Consider the following 23235-nt stretch of genomic DNA (forward strand, 5'->3'; position numbering starts at 1 on the left):
GGAAGTGCAGTGTGGTACAGGGTAGTACAGTGGAAAAATACTGAACTATACACAGCTGTGCATCCATGGTAGCTGTGCATCCAGCTCACCTGAAATGTTTATTATTTGAGATGACATGGCTCTCCTGGGACAAAATGAACTGTACTTGTGAGAAATGCATATAGTTCTCAGACAGCACTAAATCACATTTCTTCTTAGTAACCAATGCAGCTCATTGCCCAATAAACAAGCTGCTAGTAAACCACTGAATTTCTCAAATAGCAAGTCCTGTCATGGAAACTGGATGGAAAATAACCTATGGAATTTTTTTTTTTTTTTTATGGAAGGTTTCTTTCCTCTTTAGATGCAAAATGCTACTCAAAAAGCAAATGATGACAAAAATCCTGTCTTCTGGGCATTCACAATATATTACAACACTTCTGCAATCTTTGCTTTTAGATGTGCTGAAGTGCGAGGCACAAAATGAAAGAGGGAAGGTTTAGATTAGATATTAGAAAAAAATTCTTCACTATGAGGATAGTCAGACACTGGAAAGCGTTGCCCAGATACGTGGATGCTTCCCTGGAAGTGTTCAAGACTAGGGTGGATGGGGCTTTAAGCAAACTGTTTTATTGGATGATGACCCTCACCATGGCAGGGGGGTGGAACTAGATAATTTTTAAGGTCCTTTACAACGTTACCTGATTCTATGAATTATCCCATGCAGAGCTTAGATGAACTACTCTGGCAGCCACTGAGTGCCTTCAGAGTGGTGCTGGGTTCTTCCACATTGCATTGCACTGTGCTGCATAGATGTAATTCTTTGGCCCATATAGCACCAGTTCTTGAGGGAAGACAAAGGGTCATAAAAGTCATGAGAGTAACACATCATACTCATTATCTCATCTAACCTCCTGAATACTGCCACCATTATATTTTCTTTAGAAGTTAGATCAAAGCAAGCCATTTATAAAGACCTCTGATTTTTGTTAATATTTCAAGCAATCATATGTAATTCATCCCTATATTACCCTAATAGCTAGAACAGCACAGCTTACTCAAGGTTGTGTTTGTTAAACCTCCAGTCATAGGATCACCTTATGTCATAGGAATATAAATTTAAAGACTTTAAATCCCTCCAGTATTGTGCCTCTTTGTGTGTGTGATTCATTTCCTTCTTACCTCTCTTCTTTGATAAACTTGGTTTAAGGTCCTTCGAACTCATGTCAAAACTGATTTTCTATCTTGAAAGGCAAACATCACATCAGGACACAGTATGCCACTCAGTTGCTTTATGGATGCTATATAAAGAAGAAAGCTCATTTCCCCATTTGTGTTTGCTATTCTCCATTTATATATTCAATGATTGTGTTGTCCTTTTGGCCACATCCCAAAAGGAACTTACACTGAATGGGCTACATAAGAACATCCCTACCGAAAACAATCTCCAGTCCTGAAGTAACCATTGCGTGCATTGCTTGCTTGCAGCAGGATTAAAGCACATTATTTTTTAAAAATCTAACTACTGAATCCAGCTATTCAGATAATTCTTATTAGTACTTTAGACAGTTTATTAGAAAAACATAGAAAAATTTATGTTGAAAAGGATCTGAAAAATACACAGTCTAATCTCTTGCTTAAAGCCAGGCTAGTGTCACAGTAAGAACAGGTTTCCCAGGTCCTTTCTTAGCCTTTCTGGACATCATCTTTCATGGTTTACCCACTTTCAGGCGATTTTTAAATTTTATATAATAAAATCAGTATTATCTAAAAGCATAGCCATAGAAACCTTTATGACCATATTTTAGGTATTCAAAGAAAAGCTAAATTTTGTTTAAAAATTTAGCTACAAAAAATCTACAGGCACCTTATTAGCAACAGCCTTGTTCACTGGCATCTGACCACTGACTATCTGTTAGACAAGCATTAGTTTATGGTCCACATAGCAGATATAAAATTAATTCAATCAAATTTCATTGGTTCAGTAAACAGCATGCAATATTGGACTAAAAGCTCCAATCCAGCCCAAGGAAACAACAAGACTGAGAGTCAGACCAGTTGTTTCTGTCCAAAAAGATATACCTTCTAAGACACCAGCCTGGCTGGTACTCATTTTTTTGACTGTTAATTTTTGCTATTAGTGTCCTCCATTGCTCCTGGGAGTTAGCAAGGCAAGAGCTATTGCCTCATTCCACCTCCTTTCTCCAGTTGCTAATTTCAGCTGTACAACTTCTGCAATTTTCTGCAAAGGTTCAGCTGCTTAAAGGATTCCTCATCTAGGTCTTTAACTTTCTCAGGAACTAACTACACATATACTAACATAACATAACATAACATAACATAACATAACATAACATAACATAACATACAACACAACACATAACTAACTATACGTATACTTGGGAACTAACTAATATATACTAACTATATTTCTAATGCTGATTAAAAAATGTTTAATTTCAGCAAATGCTGCTTTTCATCTTCCTTGAGTGCAGTAATTCTTCTATGCAAGTCTGTTATCCAAGTGCCACTTAGTCCTTGAAGCCCACAAAAACTGACCAGCAGTAGATAAAAGATAACCCTCCAGAAGGACCTTATTGCTTTCCACAGGCACTCTGCTCTTGGCATTAATGCTACATATTTATTGGTAGAGAAGTTATTGTTATGACAGCATTTTGCTTCAAAAGATAGCAAGATAGCACTCTAAGAAAGCAAGTTGGAGGGTTATGAAGTCTTATATGGAAAGCAACTTGGTAGGCTAATTTACTTAGCATCTTGCCCTTGATTTTATTTGAACACACTTCTGTATCTTTAATAAAGTTTGTTTAAAATGTCATAACTGCTTGAATGTTGTCACATTACGTTGTTATAGCTCCAAATGTTTATTTCTTCTCCAACTGGGACTATGAATCTAATATACAGTAACGTGACTACTTAAGAGGATCTATTACACTTTATGTCAAACCAGCTGCTCTGCAAGTACATAAAATCTGCATAATAACAATCCTGATGTTAATTTGGACTTTAAAAACTGTTTGCCAGGAACTATTCCTCAACTTTTGATATTTTAGCTAATTGAAACATTTTCTTGATAATCTTATTCCAATATAAGCCAATACACTAATGTTCATTGTTAATTAAATTTAGCCTGAATTCAGTTTATCAGAAGTTGGTGCTTCATATATACATTATTTAAACTCTAGTTTTAAAACAGCAAAATGTATTTTTAATCTGCCTGAAAACTTTTAATGACAATTTTTCCACAGCTTCCCTAAGTCTCTATACTAGGGCTTAAATACTCTTGCAGCTGAAAGCTTTTGTTCATATGCAACCTTGAACTGCTGTACTTTCAAGTCCTCTGTGGTATGTGAAAAAAGTGGGTGAGGAGAACGCAACCTTGCCCTTTATCCCAGCATTCCAAACGAGCCTAAGGTGCACAGGTGCTACACAGGGGAAGAGTTAAAAAGGACACGGTTCTTCACCCAAGCATTTATTTCCCTACACCATCGTCCATCAAAGAGAAAGCAGCAGAAACTCGGTGGAACTCTGCCACGCTGTCACCCCTTTCTGGGATGGCAGCTGACCACGTTCCTTTCCTTCCTGTGGACGAAAACAGGCAGCAAACAAGAAGGCGGCTGACAAACCTCGCGGGACGCCAGTGAAATTCCACCTTTGTGGATGGTGTTTAACAGAGGCCTCCATGTGCACAGAGGCTGCAGTGACCCACAGGAGGCAGCGGCCCGTGTCTGTGACAGCCGCGGGGAGAGCGGCTCTGTGTGCGCGGCTCCCTCACGGCCGGCCGGCCGCACACCGCACTGGGAAATGAGCTGATGAGGCTGATGAGGCTGATCAGGCCGGCGCCTTGGTCCATATAAAAGGGTGGCTACACGATACGTCCCTTAATCCAAGGCCCCGCAAACGCCAGCACCCGCCTCTCCGGCTCGGCAGGCGGATTTTCCTCCCCCGCAGGGAGCCCTCGGAGCAGGGCCTCACCCGGGACACGGCTCCCCGCGCCGCTGCCCGGCCCGGCCCCCCGCCCCCGGCCCTCCGGCGCTCCCCGCCCCGCGGCGCTGCGCCGCTCCCGCCCTCGCCCCTCTCTCCTCTCTCCTCTCTCTTCCTCCGCCGGCGGCTGCGGCATCCCCGGCCCGGCAGGACCGGCAGCGACCCGCTCCCCGCGCCCGGCCCCGGCTGCGCCATCCCCGCGGACCCTGGTCCCCGGTGCCCGGTGCCGGCCCGGGGCGAGCGCGGCGCGGCGAGGGGGGAGCAGCTCTCCGGGCCCGCTCCGGCAGCACAGCGGCGATGCCCGCAGCCCGCGCCGGGCCGCGCCGGGCGGCTCTGCGCCCGCAGCATCGCGGCGGCCCCTGCGCGATGAGCCGCCCACCCCTGGGCACCTTCTCCGCCCCGCTCGCCTCCTCCTCCCACGGAGCCACCCTCCTCCTCCGCCCCCTCTCCCTGCCAGCCTCCTCCCCGCCCTTCGCCGCGCTCCCCGCCGGTGCCGGAGCCGCGCGTCACTCGGGCTCCAGCCCCGCCGCAGACATGGCGACACTGACGGCGGTCCAGCCGCTCACGCTGGACAGAGGTAAGAGCCGAGCCGCCGCTCCCGGCCGCGCCTCCCTGGCCGCCCTGCCCGGGGCCCGCCGCGGCCAGCGCCTTCTCTCCCCCGCGGCTCCAGCGCGGCCGCGGTGCCGCTCCGGCCCCGCAGTGCCCGGGGCCAAGGGGGCGGCGGGGACGCGCCTTCCCCCGGGGCTCGGGTGGGCGGCGGGAGAGGGTCTGAAGCGGAGGAGATAAAACTTTGCGCGGGCAGGGGCCGGGATGGGGCAGCGCGGCGGTGCCGCAGGCGCGGGACGCGGCTCCGCGGTCGGCGCTCCGGTCAGCCCCGGTCCGGGGGCGATCCCCGGTGCCGCTCCGCCGTCCCCGCCCTGCGGGGCTCCCCCGGGGCCGCCCCCCGCCCTGGATCGGCGCCGAGGCCCCGCGGAGCCGCCCCCGCAGGTGGCTCGGCGGGGGATGCTCGGAGCGGGATGCTCGGTGGAGAGGCAGCGCCGTTCCGGCAGCGAGCCGGGAGCCCGAACCTCCCTGCGAGAGCATCGTTTGCCGGCAAAATGCGGCTTTTTGGGGACTTCCGCGGGGATGTGCGGGGAGGGCATCCGTGAGTGCAAGTTGTCCGTTCGCATGCAAAAGTACTGCTCTGCCTGTTCCCACAGGCAGCTGCTCGGTCCGGGTGGGGAGAGCGTTGGTGCCGGGGAGCCTTAAGGCTGTGTCGGTAACCTTATATAGGTAGCGTAAGAGGGTGCTGAAATCTTGAAGTTGACAATTCAACTTTTGCCTCCAGGCTGTAAAAATTGAACCTCTGTCCCTTGCAGTGCAGCTGCAGTTCCCATAACACAGTTCACCAGAAACCTCATTAGATTTCTGTGGGTTACAAGGGAAAGCGGCTCTGCTCCATCTGATGGACCTGGGTAGAGCTCCATCAGCTCCCAGTACAGCATTCTGAATTGCTGAGGTGTCCTTTTTCCTTGCATCCACAGGCTCCAAGAGGCTCCCCCAGTCCCTACAAGCAAAACCGGGGCCAGTGCCTTGATGTTTTAAATGTTTGGGGGTTTTTTTCCAAAGGATTAGGATAGGTCATTGAAATAAGATGGAGATTTTTCTTCTGTGAATCCTGTGCAAATGAAACATAAACTCAAACATAAGCTTCAAAATTACAAAGGAGAGGTAGCCACCTTTTCTAGAACGCAGCTGAGAGCAAAACAGCCCACAAAGTATGCTAGATACAGTTTGTTGAGCTTAGATTCCAGCATTAGTAGAAAGGGAGAAGCTAAAGTTATTTTTACTGAAATAGTGTTACTCTGCACTTTAAATTAAACTGCTCAGAAATCCACTGTGTAATCTACAGTTTCACCCTAATACTGTTTTCAGTAAGCAGGACAAATCTACTTTCTGGCAAAGGGTTGAACAGATGGCAATCCATTAGCAAACCTGACTTTTCAAAGGAAATATCACTATTTCAGAATTATACATCCCTTTTTGTAAAACTACGCTTTAAAAATTCCACAATACAGAAAAATGCAAATTAGTCCTAATTTAAATATAAGCATCTGTTGTCTGTGTCCAGGATATGCCTAACCATTTGGCAGATGTGCCAATGTTTCAGTCTCCCTGGTTGTCAGCCATGGCTGGTATTAGTGTGAGTGAGATGAAACATCACAGAATGATAGGATGTGATGTGCAAAACAAAAACACAGGCAAGAGGAAATAGATTTAAATAGTGCACCTGGCCTGCACAAGGCCATTTCGTCAGACGGATACACTTCATCACTTGTAACATGCTGCTGTGTCAACTGTAGAGGATGGGCTGAAGCAATTCCAGAAGCAACTAGACCAAGCCAGTGCTTCCAGATATTTCCTCCGTAGTCTTTCTTTCACAGTCTTGGGAGAAGAAAAGTTGTACATAGTGAGATTTCCTAGATTCCTGTTGCTTTGGTTAAAGCAGATGAGCCGTGTTTACTGTCACTATGCGTTGCACTTCTCTGCTGTGATCTAGGCATAGCCTTGAAAAGTCTTGTCCCTTCATATCCATTTCAGCATGTCCCACATGCTGCTGATCTCTGTCCTGGGTGTGTTCTGCATTCCACCTTGTTCTGGGTCACTGGCATGGTAAAACATCATAAGGATATATACATTAGAAATCTGACACACACTCTGACGTGGTCTCCTCCTGGACAAAATATATTGGCTGTATTCTAGTACATAGATGGGAACTTTCTTAAAACCTGACGTAAATGGCATCCAAAGTCTGTATGGTAAAATGAATTACCATTTAAAGGTGAAGGGCATGGGGTGTGTGAATGATTGAAAGGCAATTATATTCTGGAAGATTACTTCAGTCCAAAGCACAGGAATTAATTTCCTTAATTCCTATCATCATGTGCCTTTCTACCTGCACAAATGTGTGCAGGTTCCATTAGGGCTCTTTAATATGTAGAACAAGTTCACAAAATAATGGAAATTTTAATCACTTACAATTTAATCTCTAGGGCTTTTGCCTGACCTTTGCTTGGTGCTCTGCTGGGAGGAGGGAAAGAAATCAGCAATTGTTTCAGGAAGGAAACCTAAGGCACTGTATTGAGGAGTGGTACCACTTAGGGGAGGGTGGCCCCAGCATTTGGGAGCTTTGGGAGAGGAAAGTGCCTGCTGGGTGTCTTCCAACAACCAAGTGAGTCTTCTCTCTGAGAAAGTGCTCTGTTCCTAACTTTATTGCAAATGTCTTGCGCCCTGAATCGATAGCACCCCATCAGTAATTTCCAGTGTCCATCAGAGCTGACTGGTGGAATTTTCCAAGCAGATTCAAAGCTTAAATCTTCAAGGTGTAGGGAGCTATACCTTGTTTGATACAAACAAGGTTGAGACAAAGTTACACTAATGTCTTCAATAAAATGACAAGCAAAAAAAGCAAACTTGGGATTTTTTTCCTTTTTACTTTATGTTCAAGGATATGGATTTTTAAGTGTTTTCCCAGCTTAGTTTACCTCCATTAAAAAACCCTAAATGGTCACTTCAGTCCAAAAGAGAAATGTTTGAAAACACCTATACAGTTATTTTTCACTTCTTCCACAGGTATGTATTTGTTGACGCTGGTTACAGATCGGTCTGGTTGCAGTTAGTTGGCATTTTCCAACAGTGTTTATTTGTATTGGCATTCCTCTCATCACATCTTACTGCCTCTGCCTCTCCCTTCAATGTCCTTTGTCTTCCACGGAGCCATTGCTTCACCCTACCCCATGACCAACAGTAGCTGCCTTTCCCTTCATTACCCAGAGCCCTAGGTGTCCCTCGCATCCTGCCTTCTGTTGCCTTGCTCTTCTCAAAGCCCCAGTGCAGTTAACTCCATTTCTCTGTGCATTGCCCTTAATCTTTATGCATTTTCTCTGTTCAGCAACTCAATTTCCTCCTCTAATCCCTGGTTCTTCTGCTCTCCTGTGACTCTCGGCACCTCACCAGCCTGACATTGTCTCAAATGCAGCATACAGATCCAGCAGCAATGTTCTGCTTTTCTGCAAGTGCAGTGTCATCTCCCCCAGCCATTTAGCCTCCTCATGGCTTTGTGCAGACCTCCTGTGAGTTCTGTGTACTGCAGGTACATGTTCTAAGCCATGAGAAATTAAAGCACGCTTGTTGTGGGTGGGATCACTTAGACTCTTTTAGCACAGCCTGATGAAAGCATTTTCTAGAAGTACCAGTACTCTCCTGGAAATATGTTAGAAGGGAATAGATTTCTTTGCTTCCCTTGGCACACATTTCAGGAGTGGTCATATGGAGGCCTGCAAATTGAAGGAGGTATCTTTCTAGCTATGCATTATGGATAGCTTTATCTGAACTTTTTCATTTGACTAAATGTCTGACACATTTTTCATAAACATTATCTTAATTCAAATTTGCTTGTATTCTTCCTTACAAGATGAAAATCTGTTTCAAAAGAAAACTGACCATGTGTTTTCTCAAACTGCTGCAAAACCTCAGTCCCAGTTCCTCTGAATAGGATCATGAAAATGGCAGCTTTAAAAGGGTGCATTTTTGGTTTTGAAGATACACAATTAGCCTATACAAAGACCACCTCCTGATCAAGAACAAGGGAATATCTTTTCATATGAAAGGGGACTTTCAACTGTGTTTTATTAATAATCCATGTCCTACTATGTTTTTCCCTATATAGTTACTATTCATGTCACTGATGGTTTCACTTCTTAATGTGACTGAGAGTAAAAGAAGAAATTTAATTCCTGTGAAGTTTCATGACAAAATCATAGCTATTGGCTATTGACAAACAAATTGCTCTAGATTTCAAATACATCCCTGGAAATGGAAAGAGTTCTTGCTGTTTGGCTGTAATGCATAACTGAGTTCTGTTGTTTTTTATGAATTCAAGCAAATATTTTTCTAGTGTGGTGGGTGTCCCAAAACTTCCTGAAAATCCATTATAAAGCACCATGTTCAGTGACAATAAATAAGAATATCAATGGGCTTGGAATTGTCATCAGCTGTTAGACAAAGTTCAGATGTGGTAGTAGATGGCACCTGACCATTAATATACATGGGTACTTTCTAGAGTACTCTTCCTTCCTTTCTCGTCATCTCTTCTTGTCATTTTTCTTCTCACTACATCCTCATAGCCTACATAATTGGGGATTTTTTATGCATCTGTGCCCATATATATGTATAAAACAGAAATCGTATCCAACATAAATTGCATTAGACTGTGCATATATTATAATGTATATTATCTTGGGAAAAAAAACCCCAAACATACTCATCAGGAAGAGAAAATCAGATTCATAAAGTGTGAAGTACAGTCCTTGACAGGGGAGCAGCATAAAGCCAGATCTCTTTTGCACAGGGTGAAGCCCTGTGGAGCAGTGCTAAGTGATGTGCTATTCCCGCCTGGCTGCCTGTCTGTCATGGGGATGTCTTCTCTTGCTCTTCAGCCTAGTGTGCTAAAATTGAAAAATCCTTCTGCAAGTGCCACACACTTCAAGTCTAACATTTCTCCTCTTGATGTGCCAGCTGAAGACATATAAATAACCAAATTCATTCTTCTAAGAAAAAAAAAAAGTCTATTGTTTGTAGGGATGAAAAAAAATAAAAAAAAGTGACAATTCTAGTTTCAGGCTAAAACGTTTGGGGTTTTTTACATCAATATGTTACCATTTATTTGATCTTTTTAAAACACATTTTTCTGAAAGGATGGATTAAGGTAAGTGGATTGAGGCAGTGGTTTGTGGGTGTTGACTGGGATGCTTTATGAGGATCTGTGCAATTGCAGCACTGGTTAGTTAGATTGTGCAGTTGAAGCATTGGTTAGTTAGATGTGTAGTTCAGCTGTGCCATCTGGAACTCTAGAGCTGGAGTGGAAGCAAATACATGTCACCTCTGATGTTCATGAGTGGTGTAAAAATACATAGGTTTAAAATTTAATACATATCTCCAGCTTAAATGTCTGTAGAGTCCTCACCTGAAGAGGTGCTGAGGCACATGGGAGCTCTGCAACGTGGGATATGCCTGAGGTACCTGGGCACCCATAGGAGCACATTTTTTAAGTTGGGTTTCCCATTGTAGGTAGGGCTTTGTCCTTCAGCCCAGAGTGATGCATGGTGATGTGGAAATTGGGAGCTGCACCTGTATGCAGACAGATGGAAACATCTTCTACAAAATTCATGGCAGCTTTTAACATTAAGTCACCTTTGTGAAATGTAGAGGGGGAAAATCCTAAATTCTCAATAATTTTTGCTTCAGAAACATCTATCTAATTAGAAGGCAGAATCTGCAGAAGATGGATGTGCTGTCAGGACAGGTTTGTGAGGCACCTTCGAAACTGATGGCATTGCAAGGACCTTGAATTATTTCTCCTCTCTCCAGATGAAAATGTTCTTTAAACATGGTAGCAGTGAATGAATCATTTTTGTCTACATGGATTTATCCTCCATAGAGGAGGATGGTACATTGTACTCCCATGTATCCTGCTTTTGACCCCTCTAAAAGCACCTGCTATGACAAGAGCCTGCACAGTTGCAGGATTCACCATTTGCAACAGGTTGGAGAAGTATTAGTGATTCGAAGGCATGAGGGATACTCTTTTCTATGTTGTAAATGTATACTCTCTCTTTAGAGATTATGATGAAAATGAAGAATTTCTTTTCTAAATAATATCCCTATGCTAGGTCACATATTTCAGTTTCACACTGATGTTTGAGAGACATTTTTAGAACTTCAGAAAAACATATTAATCTTTTGATGTAATTGTAAATAAACAATTTTCTTAATTCCATCCTATTGCTTGAGTTGGACTTCTCTGACGATGTTACCAGAAAGAAATTTTTTTGAAAAATGTAACAAGTGAAGTCATCAGCTTTTTGCAGAGGATTATTTGTCCTTTGAGTTTCAGGACATGTACATGCCCATTTCTCTTTAACATAGACAACCCTCATGCAAGTGCAAAAAATATAAGTACAAGTTTTTGTCTGACCTGTGTTATCTGAATACAGAATACTGTTCTTGAAGGTAATGCAATAGAATTTGAAATGTGAATTAAGTGAAACAATTAATGCCAGTTACTCATTAGAAGCACAACTAATGAGAAGGTAGGATTTAAGAGGAGACCAAGCTCAGCCAGATAGTGTTTTGAAGCACATAACTCTAAACTTGTGAGTCTGCCTTCCATGTGATTTAAGGCAGACTCGCAAAGCACTTGTTTTACGTGATGCATTTTTGACATTTTTAAAAGTAATATTTACTAATGTGCTATGAACTTTACATGTATGTATAAATCCAGGCATTTTCAAAGTTAATCTCAGTCAGCTTCCTTTTCTTTTGAGACATTTGCTGAAGAGTCAGCCTCTGAATGAGAAACATTCAACTGTTAATTCTCTATTCAGATGAGATTTGATTGATATTTTTTACATATACACACATTTACATATAATAAAAGTTTTCCTGAGTGTATAAACCACAAGCTTGAATTTTAGAGATGTTAAATGAAGAGGCAGATGTATGTATATATTTGAGAATTTGTTTTACCAGGGTCCAAAAGGGAGTGGTTAAATAAACCTCAAATTTCTCAAATGCAACTTAGCTAAGCTACCAGAAAATGCACACAGTTTCTCATAATGTGTTGTTACCCTACTGTTACTTTACTAATAATTTTAAGAAGAGATTAAAAAATCTTGATTAGAATGCCTTATCTCAAGAAGAGATCAGAGGATGATTGTTCTTTATTTTTTAAAAGATGGAACAATGAAGTATCCATGAATACACAGAATTGATTTTGTTTCCATTTAAACAGGGATAATTGTAGAAGAGAGAGTTTTGCTGAAAATAGGCTCTTAATTTATTTCTCCTGAACCAATGTTACATTTTCCTGGTTCTTTTTGATAAAAGCCCATGTTTAATCATTAATCCTTCACATCCACTAACTCTTTAATTTTCTATTTCAAGTATATGTTCTGAAAAGTAAATCTCCTAGACCTTAAGGAATAAATTCCTCTACAATCAGTTAACCATTGGGGAAGAATATACTTGAAACAGATTAGGTGGTAACTGTGGCCACCAGCAGCAGTCCTAGCCCTCAGAAATGGATATAGCATCATCTCTTCACTTTTCAATAGACTTGGCAGCTGTGTTTTTGTGAAACAGTACTTACTGAATCAGCACAGTAGCAGAAAGATAATATAGCTGTTCTTTGTCATACAGAGACAGACCAGAGAAACTTGAGAGGGCGTGGTGGCTTTCAAATCCATGAAGCAGTCATTGGAAAAATTGGTGGTTGTGTGTCTGATCTCCTCTCTAGCCTGACAGCCTTGTAACGTGATAGTAATAGCTATAGAGTTCCTATACATCACCTTTTGCATCCTACTGGTACAACTAAGTGAAAGTGTGTGCCTCTCACATCTTAAGTAGATACCTTGGAAAATTAAGTTGCAACCTGAGAGGAGTTCTAGTGCTCCTATTTCAATTCTTGGGATCATTAAACACATAGGACACCAAGGAACAGAACTGCAAAAGTGACAGTGAGCTCTTTATTTCACCCAGGTTTTCTGTTTCAAGGTTTTGTTTGTAACTTGCTGCAGCAATTCAACAGGCACAGCTTTCTTCGAAGATCATGTTTGTTTCAAAGTTGAAAGCCAACAGTGATCGGTTGTTGAAATCTGCCAGCAGCGAATCTGTACTGCCTTGTTTTGCAGGGATTTATTAACAAAGGATTTTATTTATATCACTTTCTTGCTATTGTAGGTTTTCACCTACACACATTGAAAGAACAAGGTTTTTTCCCTTTCCTGAGAAATGACTAGGATGTACCAAAGAGATTCAGTCTGCAAAAAGCAGTATTGTTAAATCCACTGAAATTTAAGACAGAATATTAACTCTCTTCTCAGTACCTAAATCTACAAAAAAGTGCTAAACACGTGTATGTACTTATTGTGTTGCAGCCGTTGCTTTGCACAAATTACGTATTTTCACTGTTGTCTCATTAGACTCTCATACCATGTAGAAAAATAGAAGATAAAATTCTGATTCTAGGCTTCAAGTGGCAATTGTATTGTCACTATGTACACTTGCCAGTAGCCCACAGCCATCTTTTTCATCTTTCTGGTAATCACATGAAGAGATTTAAGGCTAAGATTAGCTAGAGAGATAAGAACTGAGGGGAGGCAGCAGGAGACTCTAGTAATGACATACAAGCAGGGAAAAAGTGAGAGTTACTGCTTTGGCTCAAACACAGTGCCTGTTGTGAAGGAGAATTAGCATCCCTGAGTTAACCCTACCTCCCTTTGTGAGACAACTGTTGGGTCCTTTTTTTTTGCCCTCTTCCTGTATTCTTCCCTGCCAACAAAAATCTCTGTGATACAGACTAAAAACACACGCTGGAAGCAGCAGTGTGGGAAAGGCATGAGGTTGCCCATATGGCCAATAGTTTTGTTTCGTGATGCTCACATAGTGTGTATAAATACTTGGTTTTGCTTAGGCAAGGGAGCAAGGGAATGGATTTTAGCTAAGAGAAAAGTGTGTTGTTTTTCCTTCTGTTTTTCTTTGTTCAGGCTAGCTTATTCCTTGTAATAATTTCCATTTTCTGCTTCTAGATTAGTCAATTTTTCATTTTTTTTAAATTTGAATTTTTATTTGAATTTTTCCTCTATATACTTGAGATTTAAAGCACAAAAATAAATACTATGTCTGAGTCCTCAGGTTTTCTTAATGTATCAAGCCTTTATTTTACTTTTAATCTGGGATCAGAGCCTCTAAAGTGTTTACATTTGCCATTCCAGCCAAGTGTCCAGAGTGCTTTTGTTTAGTGTTTAAAGGAGCTTCATGCCAGTATTTTGAGCAGTGTCTGCCAACGCAGAACTGATCCAACAAGATCAAGTGAAGTGATCAAGAGACAGAGAGGCTGGTGAAGTTATCAAGGCATCACTTTAAATCCTTATTATATTTGGGATGGCTGGAATAACAATATAACTCCAATCTTCTTGGAGGGCATATATAGCAATGTTTATTAAAAGACACACTTTTTAAACATTATTTTGGTACAATTGGATGTGATTGGCCATTCAGACCAACACCCCTTTGTGAACATTTTTGCAAGTAAACAAGTTGCAAAAGCAGCAGGTGCAAAGATTAGAAATTGTTTAGAATGTCTCCTCCCAGCTCCTCCAAAGCAGTCCCTGGGAAAGTCTATCTGACTTGGATTCCCACTGGCTCTGCAGCTGCCTGATGCCTAAAATTTTCTCCCTGACCAGGGTGTCAGCACTCACAACTTTACCTGATATTTATCGCTACAGAAGGCAGCAGGCAGTTTCCTTGCTTTCACATAGTTCAGTTTGTATGGATAATGAATTAAGGCTGGGTGTATTCACCATACTGAATTTCTCAGCATGTTATAACTTTCCTTCAAAGGATTTTTTTTTGTTAGTTCACAGTTTCAAGAAGTCAGACAGAACATCATTTCACGTGTTCTGTGTAGGTAAATAACTGCTTTAAACACCTGTGATCTCTATTTTTTAAATAAATGCTTTCAGAAGGATTGAGCATTTAAATAACACAAAGTCAGAAACTACAGAGTACCCTGCTTCCTGCAAGACACAAGTGTTAAATAATAAATGCTTGTATAGTCCTTATATAAATAATATATACTTTTTTGAATACAAAATAAACTTAAAAAAAACACCCCTGTTATCTTTTTGTAACATATTTGTAGCCAAATGTACCTAGTCAAAAAGAAAGAATGAAAATCATGTCTCATCTGTTCTGTTCATCAGTGAGTGGCTAACTAGAAATCAGTGAGTGGCTAACTACAAAGGGAAGAAATTTTACTTTTTATAAAAAGGAATTTTACTTTCCTTTCCCTCTTCTCTACAGCTAATTTAGGGGAAAATAATGAGATTTTGTTATAAGTACTGCATTAGAAAATACAATTGTTTTCAGTGCTCTACTGTTCTTTGTATTTTCAGCTTTGTGTTTTGATCTTTTCTCTTAAAGGATAATTTGGTGTCTTGTTTTTACACCAATGCTATGTTCAAAGTCTTCTATACAAAGCAGTGGCTGCTGTCAAATATTAAGGGTTATTGTAGCTGTAATTTCATCTTTCTCGCAGATGGCAAAATCTTCTGGTAAAGTTTTCAAACTTGTATTTATACACCTCCTCATCCTGATTGCTGTATAAATTGCAATGAAACTAATATTTTTGAAGAAGAAATATTATATCAGTGTTTAAAAATTATTAGGCTTTAAGGTTAATTTTAAACGCTCATATTTGAAAATTCTAATTACGTTATTGCTCTTCAGGCATTGAATTAAGCCAGTGAAACTCATCTTACTGAAATGATCCTGAATTATCCATTAATTTTTGCTTTACTGTTCTATGATTCATTATTATTTCTTTAAAAATCTGCACTGGAAATGTGACAGTACACTTTCTCTAAGTAACTGTTGAAGTCTTAATAGTTCTAGGTACTCTACAGATCAATCTCGCACATGCACAAGCAAATCAAGTCTGAAATTGCTGACAAAGATGCTCCTGTGACTTATATTAGTCCAGTGAAGGCTTCAAGGAAAAAAAATTTGGACTAGTTCTATCTATGTACAGTAATTAATATGCTAAGAAGATTGACCAAAATAAAGCTAATACAGTTCTCACAGTTGGTTCTCACAGTTGGCCTTCATGCTAGGTTAAAGCTACAAAAATCCCTAGCTGAGGATAAGAACAGAAATCTCTACTCAAATCTTAGTAGAGCAAGAAATGGGGCAAGATTACTTAAGACATTGAAGACATTGTAAGGTTCAGAGAACACAGAGAGCATATTTTTTTCACTTAAGAGAACCTTTTGAATGTTGTATTTGAATGAGCTAAGCAGAGTATTCAGAAGCAGTTTGCTTGAAATGCCAGCATTTCAGTTTTTGCCCAAACCAGCCAAAGTGACTGAAATATCTGAAGAGAGCACTGAACAGGTTTTGTGGTGTTGAGGATGCTGTATTATTGAGGGTTCTCAAGACAGTTTGCGGTCTGTGATCACAGATGGCACTGCTTTCCTTGCAAATAAACTTTGTCCTTTCTTTAAGTTATTTTGCAAAACATCTCAGACCAGCCTGTGTGGTTCAGGTGTTGCTGCCAAAGCTGCTGGAAAAACTCGTGGTGTATAACACTGCCCTGGGCAGTGCAACAGTTGCATTGCAGGCTCTGTGTCTGAGAAATGGACTGAAGCAGAGAACTTGGATGCCTCTGGTGTGCCTGAGAAGGTAGAGCCAAACAGAATCTGAGTGTGGCTCAAACATATAGACTAAAACAAGGTCTGATGAGTAGCCAGAGAAAATGAGCCTGCCCCCGCCATTGGTGAATGTAAGTAGAAACTCATGGGGATATACCATTAATGTTGTTGAGGGCAGTCATCTCACATCAGGCAAAAGCAGACAGACAGACATATACTCAATTACAGCTCATGATTTCTGTTTTTGTTTTTTTTTTTTTTCTCATACACTAGGAAGAAAAAAGAAATCCATAAAATAACTAGTTAAGGCATTTTAAAAAGCTTTCAATCAAAACCACATTGGCTGGCCTTGTAATGACACTTCTCTTGTCAAATGTAAACTCTTCTGAGGTATGATGTCTCCTGGATCACACAGAGATAAATTTGCATGAGTCTTTCTCTGTATATCTGGACAGTAAGAGTGGGTTGATGTAGATGTCTGATATGTAGGATGCAGGCATTTACATCTGAGGTAGTCATCTAGTCTTCCTTTATAGTCAACAAAGGGACAAGGCACTCCAGAGTATGATTCATTTAATGTAAAGTAGGTCAGATGAATTGCAGCCTCAAAGTGTCTGTTCTTCCTCATTGACTGTAACAACAGTTGAGAGTGAGTCGCTGAGCTGTCCATGTCTACATCAAAACCCTCACCACAAGATGAGTCATGAGAACTCTGTGCAGTTGTTCTTTGTTATTTTTATTTATGTATTCATACTAATGTTTAACCGCAGAACTGTAAAGTGACAATGCAGTAAGCCTGCAACTGCTACCCATATCATCTAAACCAGGGTGTGAAAGCACTGGTAGTATTAGTCTTGCTTAATCTTGATTATTTTTATTAATTTGAAAAGACGTTACAGATGCATACTATGAAGTGTTAAATAATATTGCTGTTTTCTAACAGTTTAGCTCATTGCTCCCTGTACACAGAGTGTGATTTACCATAGTGAAGTACATCTTTACACTTACTGATTAGCATGAAATTTGGGGCAAGACAAACATCAATTTAAATGAGAAAAAGGGCTGCTCTTTCCCTCAACATTTCCAAACTCTCCAGATTAGACTAAATAAATATATTAAGTTAAATGGAAGGACCTCTGAATTTAGGAGAGCACTGTGCTGATAGTGAGGCACCAAAGAGATGAATGGAAGCATATTGGACAGTCTGGTATTGTAAGAATAGGACTTGCCATGTTGTATAAACCAGTTTCTGACAGCAGAACTCTAGTAATACAGAACATTTTCCAGAGAAAGACACTGAATTTTTTCCAAAGCTGGGGCTTTAACCATGAAGTCATATAAATACTTCAATACAATGTACTAGGGCTGTTGGCTATGAATTATGAATGAACTTCGCTAATCACCACTGAATTTTGATTTCCCAACCATTGATTACCTGCTGTCATTTGATAGTGTTTGGAGAAGATTGCTAAATATAATAAAGCATCCTATGTAGGCTTGTGGAATTATGATAAAAAGTTGACAGAATAACATTAAGAATTCTGGAATGTGTTCTCATGAGCTTAAAGGGATAACTAAACCTGAACACAAGTATTAGAGGAATGAAAAACTACTGGAAATTAGAAGGACCTGTTATGTCATGCAAATTCTTCACCTTCAGCCTGATTAAAGGTCTTCAGGCACAACAGAACAGAACTTGCAAATTTTCAGGATTATTATTCTGTAATGCCATGGTGAAGCTAGTGAATATTTTAGAGACTTACTGAGTATCCTTGCTGTCAATTTGTAATGATGTTTTACCTCATAGAGGTATCAAAGGCTGGTGTTTATGCAGCACATTTACTTTTCCTAGTAACCAGCATGCTAATGCAGTGGCAGTCTCCAGAATTAACAGGAATGAGGCATAGAAAGACCTCAAGAAGATGAGAAACCTGTTCTCTAACACCTTGATAATATAAGAGGTCACCATATTTTGCCTTTGCGAACAACCAAGCAACTTAATTCTAGAGTCCTTACTAGAATAAGGAAACACTGTGTTTCTGCGTGGTTACTGTTTTGACCCAAACTGATACTACATAGCATTGCAGCTACTATTAACTGCCTAATATTGGCTTAAGTCAGAGGATAATATATTTATTTTAAAGATTGCAGACCAATTCTCTAATAGACTAGCACAAAAAAGGAAGGTTAGATAGACACCTTGGTAGATAATCTTGCAGTATAAAACATGCATGCACCTTCTTTTTTCAAGAGTCACTCAGGTATTTAATAGGTCACATTTAGCATGCTAAAATAATTTACTACATTTTTCCCAATAAATTTCAACCTGACTAAATTGAAACAAACATAAACCCTGCACAAAGTCTACCAGAGTAAAACCTCAGCCTCAACAGCTTTCAGAGAATGCTGAAGCCTGATCTACTCAATTTTAGTTGTAATGTCAAAGAGCACCAAGTTCAGACCAGCCAGGATTCATTCTGAGGATTCATAATTTGCTTTCAAGTTGTAAAAGCTATGTTAGAAAAAGCATTTGCTTTTTAAACATCTAGCAAATAAGTCAGATCACTCTACAGTGCTCGTTCGAACAAAAACCAGCAAGTGAAAACCATATATAACAGAACAAAGAGATAACTAAGGCAGATGACCTTTCTTTTCAACTGCACTCAGCTGTATATATATGTATACATGGTGTATGCAGTGTTCCACTTGTACTGCAGTACAGTATCGTGCTACTGCTATGTTCTAGTGGTTTCTCCAAGGGTTTGTGTAGTAATCTGCTTGTGTCCTGCTAGCAGAGCAAGTGGAACATCATTCAAATTAAAATACAGAAAGAACACTTGAAATGAAGATTTTTTTTTTCTGAGAGTCATGTTTTTCTTCTGATGAGTGCACTTGATAAAATACATTCCACCCACCCACAACCCCCTGCCTTCTCTGTGTTCCACTGATAACGTGACCCACCACACTGAAAGAGTATTATTTCCTGAAAGGCTGTAGGCAAGCACAATGATGAGAAGAAGAAAGAGAAATGAATGTTAAACAGAATGGGAGAAAGAGGAATTGTGCGTATGTATGAGAAAAAAAAACCAACCTTAAAGTGCTGAGAGTTGGATTTAATAACGGGGGGGAAGTAAGTGCATATTCCTTTTAAGATGTATGTATCATAGAATACAAAGGAAAAATTTCTACCTACATCATCAGCCAATTCCTACCAACTTGTGGGATATGAATGGGGGAAATTATGATAACCCCATTAGCACAAGTTTCATGTTAGTATAATGGAGTTCATATTTTGGAAAATGTTTGAGACTAGGCAAAACAGTTCTTTTCAAAAATAAGTATCTTTGCGTCAAGAGAGGACAAAGGAAATACCCAGAGATAAAATGTAAGGGTATTTCATTTAAATAGAACCTAACTTATTTTAACGTAATTCCAGTAATTTTTTAAACATACATCTATGTAAATACATACACTCTTTTCATCCATTTGCCCTTTTCACAGGTATGTAAGAAAATGGTATTTAAGAACAAATCCTTGGTGGTAGCATTTCCAAACAAAACTAGTTAGATTTATAATCAAAGGTGGATTGGAGACAAGAAAATTGTCCTAGCAGAATTTGTCAAACATATGACAGTGCTCTCTAATTGACTTCAGCAGGGACAGATTTCCTGCTATATATTTATTTAAAGTGTTACTCATTGCCAGTCATATAACTTCTTTGAGCAAGCACTTATTCCAGTTTTAGTGGAGCTCATCTTGAGAGAACCATCAGGAAGAAGCCTGTGCATCACTTAAGCTCTTGTGCACTGCCAAATTTCACTTTTTAACCTGTCCTAAAGTTTCCCCTTCAAAGTTATTAATGGAAGGAAATACAGCCTATTTCATGAAGTCGTATTTTACACACTCACGTTTTTACATTTTCAGCCTGCTCAAAGTCATCTGTTTAGTGCAAATTGTTATATTCTGCTCCTGACAAAGCATCAGGATAACCAACAGCTTTGGCCCTGAACATATGCCTCATTTTCTTTCTGTAATTTATATACTCTTCTCTCTTCTATGAGCAATATCCCACAAATCATTGCCAGATTGGGTGAGCTATGGGCCTAGTGGTGACAAGAGAAAGAATATGGCTTATTGTTAATGGATAGGTGAATAATAAATCAAAGCAAGAACTTGGACATCTGCATTCATGTATTTTAGCATGCTGGATAAATTTAGAGATGCAAAAAATCAGAATGCTTTGGGAATATTCTGCTTTTGTTTCTTTAGCAACCTCCAATCACTTCTGAGTCAGAAAGTTAAATAATCTGGTATTGGCAAATGACAGCTTAGTGCCCAGTTTTGCCTATGAGGCTACATAGTAAACACCCATGCTAGACTTTTCAACCAGAAGATGAATTTATCATTTGTATTGTAACACTCATCAATTTTAGAGTGATTAATTATCATCTAGAGTCTGACCTATGCCCTAGGGAAATGTTTAGACCTGTACTTAACTGTTTTAGATGGATTAATATACCTAAAGAGTCCTGAAATAAACACTATTAAATGAGAAATTTGTACTGATTAGAAGGAAACTGCAATTGTTGAATGCAGGGTCAGGTTAGTTTCATCTGAAGGTTTATGAGCTCCAAGACTGCTCTGCCATGCAAGCTACAGCCCACTAAGTGGGACCATCCTCCTGAAAGAAACACGGTGCTTTCTGCCATGCTTCCTCTCATGATTTGAGCTGTCTTTTGGTAGATGCCTCTAAAGAGGCTCGAGAATGGTTGAGGTATTTGTTTATCCACTAAGGCAGAAACTACCATGCTGACTAGTTGCCTGCCTCTTTTAATTAAATTGTAAATTTTTTGAGATGTCATCTTCTCTTTTTCCTAACATTGGTGCAGTGTATAAATAATGTTTTTCTTATGAACACAAATTTATTATTATGATTTTTTTCCTGTTGCAGCTCGTCCACTGTCATGTCTTTTTCTATTTCCAGAATATTTCTCATGTCTTGCATCAGACATCTGGTCAGTATAGCTCAGTTACAAGCCAAGGATTGTAAGAACTGTTTCAATTAGCATAATCTCCCAGTCACGAACAGTACAATCTTTGTCATCAGAAAGGAGAATTATATAAGGTTACTTCTAGACATTGTCGTAATTCTGGAGTTGTGTGGTTGAAGGGAGAGGTGGAGGGTTTTTTCTGCACTTAAAACACAGAATTAAAATGCCTCAAATACTGTTTTATCATTTAATACTATCCATTCATTTCTTCACTGGAATACAGACCTATGTTTAGCAGAGTGGTGTAGCAGAGTGGCTCTGGTGGCTATGCAAAAGACACAAGATATGAAAATGGCCACACAGTCAAGATGGCAGCACTGCCAGGTTCAGCTCTACCAGGAAACTTAAAGGAAAAGCTGGAAGGCAGCCATTAAGTGGCAGAGGAGAAAATCCCTTCGTTTAAGCTCTGTCATCCTGAAGACTGACCAGGATATGTTTGCTCAGTTCACTCTTAATGTAAGCCAGTGTGTCCCTTGCTTGATGAGGCTACTCTCCATAAGAACAGCCACTGTTTCTTGTGCCTCTGTGTCCCCAGCCATAAAGGATTGTTGGGCATCCTGTGGGTTGGTTTGGGCTTTTTTTGATGTATTTTAGTAATAGCTGTATAAATTAGGAGCTAGTGTTACAGAGAAAAAAATTGAGTGAAGGTACTGGTACTGTTCAGAATCCCACTCAGCATTTGATACGGCTTGAGTCCTCTGGACTGCTCTTCAGAGACACTTTGATCTTTCCCTTGACAATATATGACAATATACAGGTGCTTAAGGAGATGTCAAGCCACCAAAAATACTTTTCATGTGTTTCTCCATGTATTTCTATGGGTCATATGGGTTTTGTGTAGTAGGTCAGGTCCCTGGAAACCTAGACAAAAACTATACATTTACTCTTCTCCAGTAGACTTTCCATTCTTCCAAAGCAGACTTTACCTGCCTCTAGAAAACTTTATTAGTTGATGTTTAGATTTGTAAGAAGAAAAGATCAAATTTTTTTTTCTTGGGTATTGTCATCCTGAGAGTGCTTACATAAAGACACAGCTTCAATTTTTTCAGATTTTCTGAAAGTAATGCTTATGTTTTTCCTGTGCCATTTTCTCTTGTTCAGAAAGTAAGAAGTATTTTAGTTTTAATACAGAATAGCCACTTTGAACTTGTACCTTTGTTCCAAAGAATGTTTCCTGTTAAGACTGAACCTCTCTCTGTCTGTTGTACATGTAAATGCATGGTTTGTCCTTACTTTGGGATTTGGATCTCACAACAGCAGTGTTGTTGCCTAGCAAAGTCTAGTATGACACAAGACTAATACAGTATGTGTTGGTAAAGCTGATTTTAAATTTAAAATGACAGTTAGTGTACCCTTTTTAGTCCTTTATTAGTAGTCACTGTTTGTACTGATCTGTATCCCTTTTGTTTTCCCCACTCAGATGTTGCAAGAGCAATAGAGTTACTGGAGAAACTGCAGGAATCTGGAGAAGTACCAGTACACAAGCTACAGTCTCTAAAGAAGGTGCTGCAGAGTGAATTTTGTACAGCTATCAGAGAGGTATGAATTTGAGATTTATAGTTACTTCTCAGACTAACATTCCTGACCTGTAAAGAAAATCATATTTGCCTTTCAGTGCTGTGTTGTATAAAGGATGATGAGTGTGAGATGTGTCTGTAGCTGCCTGCTACTGTGCAGAGTGTTGAAGTTACTGAAAAGCAGACACAGAATAGTTGGGTCAGCAAGACATCGAGGCTGAGGCAATTAGCCTTGCTGAGGAGAAAGGGTGATTAATTAGTACTTTAGTATGCTGCTTGCATTGTTTGAGGGCCTGGTAACCTGTACAGCAATGGGCTGGGATATGGGGTCATGCCAGTTTGGGTCAGGGCAAGCTTGAATGCCTCTCCTTTGAGCTCAAGTGTGTGATGGGGAGGTGCTGATAAAATCAGAAGGCAGTGACGACCAAAAGGGCCAAG

At 40.3% G+C, this 23235-nt stretch overlaps 1 protein-coding gene across 2 annotated transcripts in view; it reads left to right on the top strand.

Moving 5' to 3' along the window:
- Positions 1 to 4278: 4278 nt before the first annotated feature.
- Positions 4279 to 23235, top strand: part of LIN7A (lin-7 homolog A, crumbs cell polarity complex component) — a gene marked incomplete at its 5' end in the record, with an annotated part of 46363 nt that continues 27406 nt past the window's right edge. For both annotated transcript variants that reach the window (XM_083860686.1, XM_083860685.1), the window contains 2 exons: positions 4279 to 4558; positions 22701 to 22819. In XM_083860686.1, the coding sequence (XP_083716812.1) occupies positions 4279 to 4558; positions 22701 to 22819 (399 nt within the window). The remainder of the gene's footprint in view (positions 4559 to 22700; positions 22820 to 23235) is intronic.

This window comes from Zosterops lateralis (assembly GCF_965231275.1).
Source record: "Zosterops lateralis genome assembly, chromosome: 4".
Taxonomy (NCBI): domain Eukaryota; kingdom Metazoa; phylum Chordata; class Aves; order Passeriformes; family Zosteropidae; genus Zosterops; species Zosterops lateralis.